The sequence below is a fragment of the Myodes glareolus genome, chromosome 26, assembly GCF_982192425.1.
Source record: "Myodes glareolus chromosome 26, mMyoGla1.1, whole genome shotgun sequence".
NCBI lineage: Eukaryota > Metazoa > Chordata > Mammalia > Rodentia > Cricetidae > Myodes > Myodes glareolus.
The window spans coordinates 42542071-42554222 of NC_142051.1; the positions used below are offsets into that span (position 1 = coordinate 42542071).

Below are 12152 nucleotides of genomic sequence, written 5' to 3' on the forward strand. Positions count from 1 at the left end.
GATGGGGTTGGATCTAGAGCTCACAGCGCAGAAGACGGAAGAGAGAACCCCAGTGAGAAGTTACAGGACACTTCCTGGAGGAGGTGGCAGGTCACCCTCAGAGCCTAGTCCCATATTGCATGTGGGGGCCAACCCCACATTTTGAGGATGCAAGCACAGATGCCTGGCAAGGCTCACCATTCTTCTCCAGCACATGGTCCAACATGGCCCAAGCTTCCAAAACCCGAAAGGAGTCATTCCTCACTTCTTCCTTGGGTGTGTGACTTTCCAAATGGGTTTACTGGGAATGTCCAGGCTTGACAGTGTGGTTTTTCCGCCCCAGGAGGAAGGACAGCGGGAGGAAATGCACGCAAATCCTTTCTTTACCGCGGTTAGTGAAAAACCAGGCATTAAAGAAGACCCTGGCGTCAGTCCGCCTGCAGGTACTCTTTTGGACATTCTCCTCCCACACCTCTCCTTTTGGTGGAGAGGGGTACAGTGCCTATTCCTCACATCACAAGGTGGGGACTCCCTGGAGAGTGGCATGTCACCTTCAGCAAGCAACTCATTCATAAGCGGGGACCGGTGACCTGAGCACTGACTGGCTGCACACGTAAACAGCTCGCTGTAATTGACTGCCTTTTGTAATCACAGGGAGCTTGCTGACTTTCTCCACTGGGGGAAAACTTCAGAGAAGAGGGAATCCAGGCTGCACAGGCGTTTCTGGATGCTTGTCTTGGAGAGAGCAAGTTGTGTGTCTGTCAAATTTGAGGGGAGGATAAGGCCCATTACATTCAGATTCAACGAGAATTTATCAATGCCTCTGTGAAGAGATGCATTGAAAAGTACAATGTCTTATTTTTTTTTTAAATTAGGAATCGAGTTAGTACTGTAAATTCATTTAATGGTAAGTCATAAAAGTCAGGCTTTACAATAACACTGTTTTTCTGGTATAAACGTGATATTACCATTGACCTGAGTGCACCTTATTGATCCACGGCCACCTAACTGCATGGAGCGGAACATTTTAAAACATTTTACACAATGCGGGAAGCAGCGCCATCTTTCTCTCTACCTGCCAAAGCTAAGCTTGGCTTTTCCCCTCACGACACTTTGTTAGACTTTTAGGGACGTCTTTTCACAACCGCCGGACTGATTTTCATGCCCTTCGGATACATTCCAGAAAGCTCTACCCTTTGGCAGAACAGTTTTAAAACACACAAATCTCTTTTGCCTTGAGGGGTGCGGGCGAGGGCGTGTGTTAGACAGGAGCAGCTTACACCAGACCCTGGACTGCCAGCAGCTTCCCTAACCTTGACTTTAGGTCCGCTCTCTTTAACCTCTTTGAAAAAGCAGCCCGCAAGATGAGCTGTCCTTTGAATTTTGAAAAAAGAAACGGCCTAGTTTTGATCATCGAAAGGGCATTCGCTCAGGAGAGCTTGGGGCAACTTCCCCTACTAAATCGCCCAGGGGATTTTAAACCGTCGCGTGCCACAGAGCCCCCATTCGCAAAAGCCACCCTAACCTAACCTGCTTCTCGCCACTCGTCTTTCCACAGGGGAGAATGGGTGGCACTAAGGCGATCTTATTCTTCCCCCCCCTCGCCCCCCCCCCCCCCCCCCGCTCCGGGTTTTGTCATGGAAACGTTCACACACAACCTCGATTCAGCGGCCCAGCTCCGCCCAGGGACTGAGAGGGCTTTTGGGACCCTGCGGGAGCGCGCTGCGCTCTCCGGACTCCCGGGGAAACAGCTGGACGCGACCACGTCTCGGGTAGGGGCGGGGGGAGGCGACGCTCCGCCCCGGCGCGGCCCCGCCCTCCCAGCTCGCCGGCGCCCTCCCCTCGCCGGGGGCTGCGAGTTGCGTTTGGTAAAACCCAACCCTGGAATATATAGATCACTGGAGCGCAATGAAGTAGCTTTTGGCGAGGGAGGGAGGGAGGGGGGCCTGGACAGTCACAGAGGCCAGTGCACGGCGGCGGTGGCACCTTCCTTCTCGCATCTCGGTCGCCCGGCCCGCGAGGAGGCAGCCGCGGCCGCAGGCGCCAGCAGAGCCGAGGCGGCGGAGCATCGAGCAGAGGCAAGGCGGACCGGCAGGAGCGCGCGGCCGGGGCCACGCATCTCCACACTTGCACAGCAACTCCCGCGCCTTGCACCCCCATCGCCCGGAGACCCGGACTGGGGGCTCGGAGAGCCTCGGTGAAGCGAACGGGATCCAGCTCCGGAGCTCGGCCAGCTCCGTTCTGAACCTCCCGGGCGCTGGTTCCCCGCGGCGGGGTACCCGCTTCTGCGCTCCGGACGCGCCTCCCGGACAGCCGGGTCCCCGCGGCCAGGACAAAGCCATGAAGCCGGCGCTGCTGGAAGTGATGAGGATGAACAGAATTTGCCGGATGGTGCTGGCCACTTGCTTGGGATCCTTTATCTTGGTCATCTTCTATTTCCAAAGTATGTTGCACCCAGGTAGGGGGCGCGTTAGCGTGGTTTTGTTGGATATTTTTCTCCTTTCTCGCTCTGCTTTCTGCTTCTTCCAACCTCACCTCTTCTCTTCGGCCTCTTCGGGGCTCCTTGCTGCTGGGATCCGCGGGTCACCGAGTTGGGATGGGCAGAGGGAAGGTGCGCTTCCTCTTCCTCTCCAAGCTCCAGGCTGGAGGTTGAGACCACAAGGAGAGACGGCGTGTGTGGCCCCCGTCTTTCTTTCCCTTTTTTTATTATTATTTTTTCTTTGTGTCTTGTCTGTTGACTAGGTGGCAGAGAAAGGTAGGGGTTGTTGGAAGCTGCCGGGGTCGAGGGTTGGTGGGATTCCAACAAAACTCGGTCCCGGTTGCTGTTGAGGGCTGGGATGAAACCGGCGCCGGGAGCCGGCTGCTCTGCTCCAGCGAGCGCTGCTTCTTCCTGGTTGGGTACCCCGGGGCGACTGGTGCACGCCCGGGCGAGGTAGTGGGTCTCTGCAGCCGGCTCGAGAAGCCCTAAGCTGAGCTACCACGTGTTCCAGGCTCGGCTGCGCAGAGCAGGTGTGGGGAGAGGGTGGGTTGGTTCCCGGGTGGGTGGGTTCCCGGCACTTCCCTCCGCTCAGCGCGATCTTTTGCGAAACACCCCAGGGTCTAACTCCGCAGTGACCTTGCAGCTGGTGCCCCAGGGACTGGCTCACCCACCCCCTTCTGGCTCCAGACCCGATCTAGGGACGCTAGAGTTTTTGGGTCACAGTTTGGCCATCACAGCTCTTGGAGACACTTTGTGCAGTTCCTAGGCTCATCCCTTCTTCTTGGGTTCTGAGCATTCGGAGTCTCCGCAGCACAAGAACAAATCCTTCCCCATATTCTCTCCGGCTTAGGCTAAATTCCACGTTTCCTATCAGGATAGGGAGAGCCCAAGCTCCCCTCTTCCGGGGGTGGGGGTTCCAGAAGGAAAGTTTGGGACTAGAGAAGAGAGGGGTGCCCTGGGCCCGGCTGTGCAGCAAACCTTGGAAGCCCAACAGGTAGGACTTGGTCTTGGTCTCAGGAACCCTTTCCCCCTTTATCCTGGATCAACAGACCTGTACTGGGCCACGTTGGCATCAAGGTTCGTTTTTTGTCGCCTCTGGAGTTGCCACAGTAATCATTTAGTTTTCTAATTGCAGGGAGGGAGGAGGGAGAGGGAAACTTATTTTCCTTCAAGGGAAAATAATGTTGGTTTTGCCTTCCCGCTTTCTTTAAGTGTGTACCTAACATCTTCAGTAGATGCGGACCTGAATTCATCAAGCCTGCCTCTCGGTGAATGGCAGAGCCATGAAGCTGTTCCTTGCGTCGAACAGACAGGGCTGCCGGCTGTGGGATTCCTTGACAGCGCAGGGACAGACTGGCCCCTCTTCCTTGTGGAACAGTCAGTTGTTAAGACGGCCTGGCTGCCAAGAATATGGTCTTGTGCTACCGCATGGAACCCCAGGACACCCCAGCCGGTCCTGGTAAAAGATGGCTTTTGTTTGCCGCTCATATTTTTAGTTTCATGTCAGCAAACTAAAGCGGTGTTTGTCTCCTCGCTCAAAACCCGTGGTTGTGAAACTTCTGAGGGAATTTAAAAATGGACTTTGCTGGCATTCTGGGCTGCAAGAGGGTGGGACCAGACAGGCGGGCATCTCAAGAGTGCCAGGCTCCTGGGGCCACCCGGGACCAAGCCAGATTCTCTCCCCAGAGGGCTAGAAGACAGGTTGGTATGCAGATATAATGAGGTTCCTGCGGTTTAGACAAAGGGCCCAATGATTTGGTCTAGACTTCAGAGCTCTGTTCAGGCCTATTCAAGTTTTGCTGGGATGGTGCATGCCCGGTAATTCTCAGCAGAAATGCTGAGGAGCTCTCGGCAGGAATGTACCTGAACCTCCCTGTACCTGTGCATTACCATCAGCATTCCATCTGCACGGACCATAGCTGTGATGCTGGGGGAGAAACGTGTAACCTGTAACTGGTGTCTTGGTCTTCCAGTGCTCATCAGAATTTATTAACTTTTTAATTGACTTAGAAGTGGCTTTAGGTTTTTTTTTTTCTTTTTCCAGTGTAAGCTTCTGGATCCACAGCCTTGTCTGAGCTTGTGCTGGACTGAATGCACCTCTTTGATCCTGTCTTGATGGTTACTTTCTGGCCCCCTTTTTCTCCCCCAAATGTTTATAATTCATATCACGAGGAGTCTGCTTTTTCTGATCCCCCTTCTAGCGCAGGGCAAATGCTGCTTTCAAGACGCCGATTGGATATGAACCTACGAATGTTTAATTGAAAGTTCTTACTTGAAATTATAGGTCGTGTTGTGGAACCCCTGTTAGTCCTGCTATATGGGGCATAAAAATATGCTTTGGAAACACTGTTGTTAACTGAGGCCAAGTGATTTTTTTTTTCTGCTTTGAACTTTCAGAAAAGATTAGAGAAAAGATTTATTTTATTTTTAATTGCTCCCTTCTTGCCGTGTGTGTGTGTGTGTGTGTGTGTGTGTGTGTGTGTGTGTATACAGTGCCTGTGAAGGTCTGAAGAGGGTATGAGATCCCCAGGAATGGGAGTTACAGGTGGTTTTGAGATACTCCATATGGGTTCTGGGAATTGAAACAGTGTGTGTATGTACCTTTAACTGTGAGTCGTTCCTCCAGCACCTTAAGAATTTTATTGTGTTGCACACGCATGCGTGTACTTGTGTGTGCGCGTGTATGCATGCACATGTGTACTGTATGTGTACAGGGGCCCATAGAGGCCTTAAGGGGTTTTGAATCCTCTAGAGATGGAGTTACAGGTGGCTATGAGCCAACTGATGTGGGTGCTGAGAACCAAACCTTGGTCTTCTGCGAGAAGAGCCAGAACTCTTAGCTGGAGAGGCAGCTCCAGCCCTTGCTCTTTGAACTTGAAAGTGATACAATCTCCAAGTCTCTGAAGCCTCATGGTCCAGGCAGTCTTTTTGCCTGGGAATTCTCCCAGGATCAGCTTGACAGAGGCAGAAGGGACCACATTGCAGATCAGACTGTGCCCCCCTCACCCCCTGAAGTCCTCTGTCAGGAGGTCTCCGGGGACAGAAAAGCAGTGTGTGAAAGAAGAAATGAACTCTAAGTTTCTTTGCTGGTTGGAGAGGTGTGAGGAGGGGAAAAAAAAACACCCCAAAACCAAAATGCTGCCCAAGTCTCTGGCAAATGCCCCCTCCCATTCTAGTCTGAAGCCCATTGTCTTTTGTATTTTCCTAGTTCATGAAGTTGGGTAATTGGGAGCTTGAGTAATTGACCATTAGATAATTGGCCATTGGTTACACTGCTGAAGATTTAGGAGTGGGCCCCTGACAGTTAGGCAGTTTTCTTTAGAAATCCTTGACCCTTCTGAGTTAATAGTCCTCATGAAGTGGTTTTTTTTTTTTTTTTTTTTTTTTTTTTTGGTCAGGGACAGGCTCTTAGAGTTCTTTTCTAATCCAGACATTTGTACAGGCCTGGCACATAAAAGGCTCCCACAAAATATCTGTTAGCTGAATGTATGAAGTAGTCCCTCATCTCCAGCTCCAGGAAGGTAGTGGCTTCAGGGCTTGTCAAGAGTGCCTGGCTTCTACCGCCAGTTCTGCTGCTGTTGGGGCATGCCCATTCCCAGACTCCTGGTTCTTTGGTGACTGGCCCCAGTTTAAACACATTAAGATTAGAGTCTTTGCCATGGGCTGCGCTACTCCTGAGGTACCAGGCATAGTAGATACTTCTTCATGTTCTGGATTTTGGAGAAGGGTGGCCTCGGTTAACTAACTACTGACTTCAATCCATGCTCATTACAGACTCATCCATAGGGGTGAACCACTGAGTTGAAGGTCAGAATCACGTGCCTGTGGTTTTTTCGCCCCTATGAGCCCCTCCTTGAACGCAGCCTTTGAAAGCTCATCCCCCTCCCTTTAAAATGTCTCAGGTCCTTGCCCAAGACAGCAGGACGATCCTTTGATGGAGCCCTGTCACGTCTTGCAAAGCTGGAAACCCCCAGGCTGCGCTGTGTCTGGAGCGCCCCTTCAACCTTGCTTTTGTGTCTCTCACTAGGATTGTGGTTTTTGTTTAAAAGCTACTGTTCCTGAGAAGCCTGCCAAGGAGGGAGCTCTCCCTCATTGGTCTCCTCTTCCACAGTCTGCTCGCTTCCATTGTCACCTGGGAATTCACCTGGGTTGAGTGTACGGAAAGATTGCAGCCTGTATTTAAAGACTTCATTGGATCCCGTTGAACATAGACACATCTGGAAGCATGATTTTCATCTCTAATCCGGTCTGTGAATTTGAGATGCATGGAAGAGAAGCTGTTCTCCACTATCTGCCACTCAGAGGCAACTAGTTTTTTCCCTCTCTCCATCGTGTAGAATGTATACGTGGTCTGAACATCCCTTACCAGAGATGATGACACCCAAGAGGTTCTAACACTGGGAATATTTTGGGAGCCACGACGGCAACGCAAGTGGAAAATTCCACACCTGGCCTCGCATGATGGGTCGTAGGTGGATAAAGATGTGTAGGGTCGTTCAGGCTGTGCACTTAAGGGGACTGGTGCACAGATAAATTTCATGCTTAGTCTTCGGTCCAATCCCCAAGATACCTCATTATACATGAGTAGAGCTCCCAGAATTCAAAAAACCTGTCCCAAATCCAAATAGCTTCTGATCCCAGTCATTTCAGATATGATAAATAAATATATTATATATAATAAATAAATAATTATGTAATATGTATATTACATATAGAGTATAGCTGAGATCTCATAATGAATTTTGTATCCATAAAATATACTTTATACAAATATACCGTTCTGGTGAGTAATTATTAAAGTTTGAGACATGAGTTTAGCCACAGCCTCTAAAGTTTATGGACCTCTGTGTGTGTGTGTGTGTCCACCCTATCTGAGCCCGTGCAAAGCAGTGGTTCAGTGTCGTTGGTCTCTATGTTGTTCCACATGACTGATTTTACATTCGGGAATCATTTAGCTTATCTAGAGAATAGGTTTGGGATCACCCCACTACTTAGGGCTGCATTTGCCTTAGGTCCTTTGAAAAGGGGCCGGGGCGGGCTCAACACTGGGGCCGTCAGGAATCCGAAAACAGTGTTGAGTAACTGGAGGGTGAGGCGTTCTGAATCCGAGGTCTTCCCCTAGGAAGCCGAGGTGTTTGCCCTTCTGCAGGATTACCTGTAGCAGCCCTTGGATGAGGCCTGTTCCCTTGTGAGCGCTCGTGGATTCCAGCCAGCATCTTCACTTCCTTGCCCCCTGAAGTCAGAGGGGTGACTGAGCACCAGGACAGGCTGGTGGGGGACCTTCCGAGAGGATCTCCCTCCTCCAGGGGCAAACGCTGCTTGTGTTTGTCCGGCTGGAAATCGTTTTGCTTATGATGGACTCAATCAACCCAGTTATTTAAAAACAGGAAATCAAGGGCTCCCAGGGCAGGTACCACCCTTTCCCTTCTTAAACTCACAGAGAGACAGCCCCCTTCTTACTGTGGGTCAGGGGACACATGCTGTACGGAAAGTCCTGGCTAGCCGGCCTCTTCTGAGGTTAGGTTCGGTGAAAATAACAGACATACCTCTGCTGACTTTTACTTTACTTTTTTTACCTCTGCTTTACTTTTACTTTTTCTTTCCTTGAATCTTGGTGCCCCATCTGATCTGTCAATTAAAATCTCCTGGAATTTATAATTTATACTTTTTGGATCAAATGTGACCGAGGGACACGTAGAAGCAGAATTGGAGCTCTCTCTCCCTCTCTCTCCCTCCCTCCCTCCCTGCCAGGCGTTGTTCCGTGTTTAGGATTCCAGCACACTTACACGCGGGCCTGCACGGAACCTGTAGCAGGCTCGACACCAAGCCAGTGGGGATGTAAAGACCGGGTGGAGTTTGTCAGAGGAAAAGAAGAAAAGCAGACCCTGAAGGACAGTGGGGGGACGTGAAAGGCAGGAGCTGCGGGTTGATGGGAAGGTAGTCAAGGAATGTCGTTGTCACAAGGACCCTGGACCACAGAGAGCGGTGGCACCAGCTGGGTGTCCATCCCACACAGGGTTCAGTCAGAGCAGACCACGGCTGCATTGTATTCCAGTGGAGCAGGCCGTGAGGGAAGCAGTCGAAGACCATGGGTTTGTAAAGGGCTTGGCCTGAGGGAAGGAGGGGAAAGATGGAGGAGTTTGAGCGGGCACCTGGGCAGGGTTGGCGGTAGGGCCTCTTGCTGGCAGTATAGTTTATCTTGAGATAGCACCAGCAGGCTTGCCTCATTAGCGTATTCGCCATGTCAACCCTCCCCACATGTGCACACACATGTATGCACGCCCGTGTCAACCCCCCACATGCACTCACACATATGCACGCCCATGTCAACCCCCCACATGCATACACACATATGCACGCCCATGTCAACCCTCCTCACAATGCACACACACACACGTATGCATGCCCATGTCAACCCCCACATGCACCCACACATATGCACGCCCATGTCAACCCTCCTCACAATGCACACACACGTATGCATGCCCATGTCAGCCCCCCACATGCACCCACACATGTGCATGCCCATGTCAACCCCCCTACACACATGCACACACAGGTATGCACATCTATGTCAACTTCCCACATGCACATGCACATGCATGCACATGTCAACCCACACATGCACACACATGTATGCACGCACTAGATCATCTCCACTTTCCAGTTTTTGAAGAAGTAAAATATTAGGTACAATCCATAGAAAAAAACCACCCACACAAACTTGTGGGGCTTGTGTTGGCGCCTAAGACAATCAGGCTGAGTGGAGCGGAGGTCTGGGAGTGGAAGGCGTGGGTCTGAGGCAGGGCACCCAGTCCCTCCCTGTGAACAGCTATGCTTTATGACACTTGCCTTTCCATACATTTTAGTAAGATGGCATTTGGCTGGGTTGCAGTAGATGGCATCTTACTGTGGTGCTGACTTTTCATGAGCAGCCCGCGTCCTGCATAGACATGAAATAGCACTGTACCTCCACAGCTGGTACCTCCGAGCCCTTTCGTAAACCGTGGCACGCTCTGTGACCTCAATAAGGGGGAGGAGTAAAGGCACTTCTACTTCTGGAAGGTTCCAGCTCTGACTGGGGTGAGGAAGTGCTGGGTTAGTTTGACCCCTGACTCCTTCAAGCCTGCCCAGCTTGCTGCCTTCTGCATTTGCTTACTCTTTTTGCAGAGACCTCAACTTGATTCTCGCCTCTCTCTCTCTGTTCATGTGTTCACGTGTGCTGCTACACTTACGTGTGCGGGTTCACGTGTGTGTGAATGCCTGTGCGTTAGTGCCTGGGGTTAGTGTCACCCTTCTGACACAGGTCATCTTTAATTTGGGGGAGGAGCAGGTCCTTCGCTGACCGAGCTCTCCCTAGCCCCGGTGTCTTTTTAAAGTTATGGTTATTGGTGATGCCATTGGTTAAGACTCAGAATGGGAACGGAAGGGGAGTAAGTTATTTAACGCGGGGCTTCACCTTGAACTTCAGATAGATAGAGACAAATTTCCTGGGAGGATATCCACAAGCCCCGACCGGGGCCCTTCCTCCAGCCCTTTCAGACATAATCCTGCAGTTGTGACTTGTTGTTTCTCTTCTGACTTGTCGGGGCAAGCCTCTAGTCACGGGCATCCTTATAACCAGAGGGGCTTAGGGAATATTTGGAGAGAAGATTGGTGAGTCTCAAAGCCCTTTTCTTCAAACCCCTCCTGGCCAGCCACACACCTCACAACAAGAGGGACCAGCCAGGTTGGATAAGTCAGGACCAAACAGATTCTGGCGTGGTGTGGAACACTCTAGAAGAATGGTCGAAAGAATGAGGAACACACAACCACAGAACTTACAGATCTGAGCAGCCATTCCCAATAAGCTCTGTCTATAAACAATGCACACACATTACTGTATCATCATGTAGATATCTAGGCTAGGGTCATTTCTAGCCACAGTGACTACATATTTATTTTATTTTTTTTATCGTGTTCTGGATAATTCCATTGAGTGACTCTTCCAACTGTGATTCTTTTGTCATTTTTTTACACTGTAATGTGGTCCAGGAAGGCCCGTTGGTCCCTGGGAAGGATGCCATCCCTTGTGAGCCTGGGTTGTGCTGTGACCTTAAGCCCGCCTTCTCTCTGTGACCGTAGGTCTGTTCAAGCTGACCATAGCGTATACAAACCTGCTTTCTCTTGTATGTGTCCAGCTAGCGAAATATCCCCCAAGCAGGGAAATTCCTGAGGTGGCCACTATGGGTCCCACTTTGTGATGGTCAGTCAGTCCCTACCCTCAAAATAATTGTCCAAAATGTCCCAAATGGTGTGTAACCTCAGGTGACAAGTTAGATGTGGGTGTCTGTGGGGGTGGCTGTCTCTGATCATTTGTGTGGTGTATTTTTGTTTTTGAGACACCTTTGTAGACCACTCCACTCTGGCCTTGAACTTCTTCTGATCTGCCTGCCTTTTCCTCCCAAGTGCTGACACTGTAGGCAACCATGATCAGGCCCAGCTACATTTTCATTTCCGTGGTGGTGGTGGTGGTGGTGGTGGTGGTGTGTGTGTGTGTGTGCATGTGTGTGCCCCATGCACGTTGTGGCAGCCAGAGGTTGATGTCCAGTGTTTAACTGATAACTCTCTGACTATTTTTTGACATAGGTCCTCTTTCTGAACTTGGGCTAGGCTGACTGGATGATGAAGTCTGACGATCTCTGCCCACTCAGTGCCGTGGTTACAGATGTGTGGTATTTGTGCCCGTCATCTTATGTAGGTGCCGGAGATCTGAACTCAAGTCCTCACGCTGGCACAAGAGGCACTTTCCCGACTTAGCCACCTCCTTAGCCCCAGCTTCACTTTTTATATATTAACCAATAAACGGAAGATCTTGACGGCTCTTTCCCAGACCCTTTTGGGGTTGAGTTTCATCTGGACTCGTCTTGAGTATAATCAGTAATTATCTGAAGTGCCTGTCCCTTGGGTCACAGTCCAGTGTGACCCCAGAACTGTGGGGGGTCAGTTTGACCTTAACTAAGCTTGGGATAAGGGCTGCTGTTTCAGCATCACCGCTTCACACTGCTCAGAGAAACAGGTCCTGCCATCATTGGCTCCTTCTCCTTCCCCTTCCCCTAGATGGTTAACGGAAGAGCTGGCTCTGGGGAAGAAAGCCCACAAAGGCGCCCCAAGTGGAAAGGAAAGGTGGTTGGATTTCAGTGCAAGGCTGTTCATGTCAAGGAATCCCAGAAGCCAGATCAAAGGTCTCCCTAGTCCACACGCCTCGGCGTTAGCTCCCTGGATGTGGTCACTCTCTGTATTGCAGGTGCACAGAATTTAGAACCCAGAGAACAACGTGTGGGGCGTGGCTGTCCACCGTGTCCATCCCCTGGCTCTCAATGTGGGGCGTGGCTGTCCACCGTGTCCATCCCCTGGCTCTCAAGATATTTTGCTGAATGCCAGAGACAGAACAGAAGAAAACCCATGTTCTTGTGGATGATGCGTCTAGCTGGGGAAGCGTGACAGATGTGTGTTTCTCGGGCGTGTTTGCCCGTGACAGATGCTGTGGGGAAAACAGTAAACAAGGAAGGCGCTTTGAGATGGCAGCCCTCGGGGGTGGCTTGCAGTTTGAAATAACGAGGGTAGGCCTCTCAGATAAGGGGGCTTGAAGACTGAGGGGGACGAGTTTATGGGGGCGATGAGCTGATAAAATAGCGAAGATATTTATTCAGGG

General features: G+C 50.9%; 1 protein-coding gene across 2 annotated transcripts in view; it reads left to right on the forward strand.

Annotated features, from left to right (window-relative positions):
* Positions 1-1899: 1899 nt before the first annotated feature.
* Positions 1900-12152, forward strand: part of Chst11 (carbohydrate sulfotransferase 11) — a 197478-nt gene continuing 187225 nt past the window's right edge. The window contains exon 1 of one of the 2 annotated variants that reach the window (XM_048418211.3): positions 1900-2422. In XM_048418211.3, coding sequence (XP_048274168.1) covers positions 2320-2422 — 103 coding nt within the window. In that variant the 5' untranslated portion in view covers positions 1900-2319. Of the gene's footprint in view, positions 2438-12152 lie in introns of both variants that reach the window. The other variant, XM_048418210.3, reaches the window with a different exon arrangement.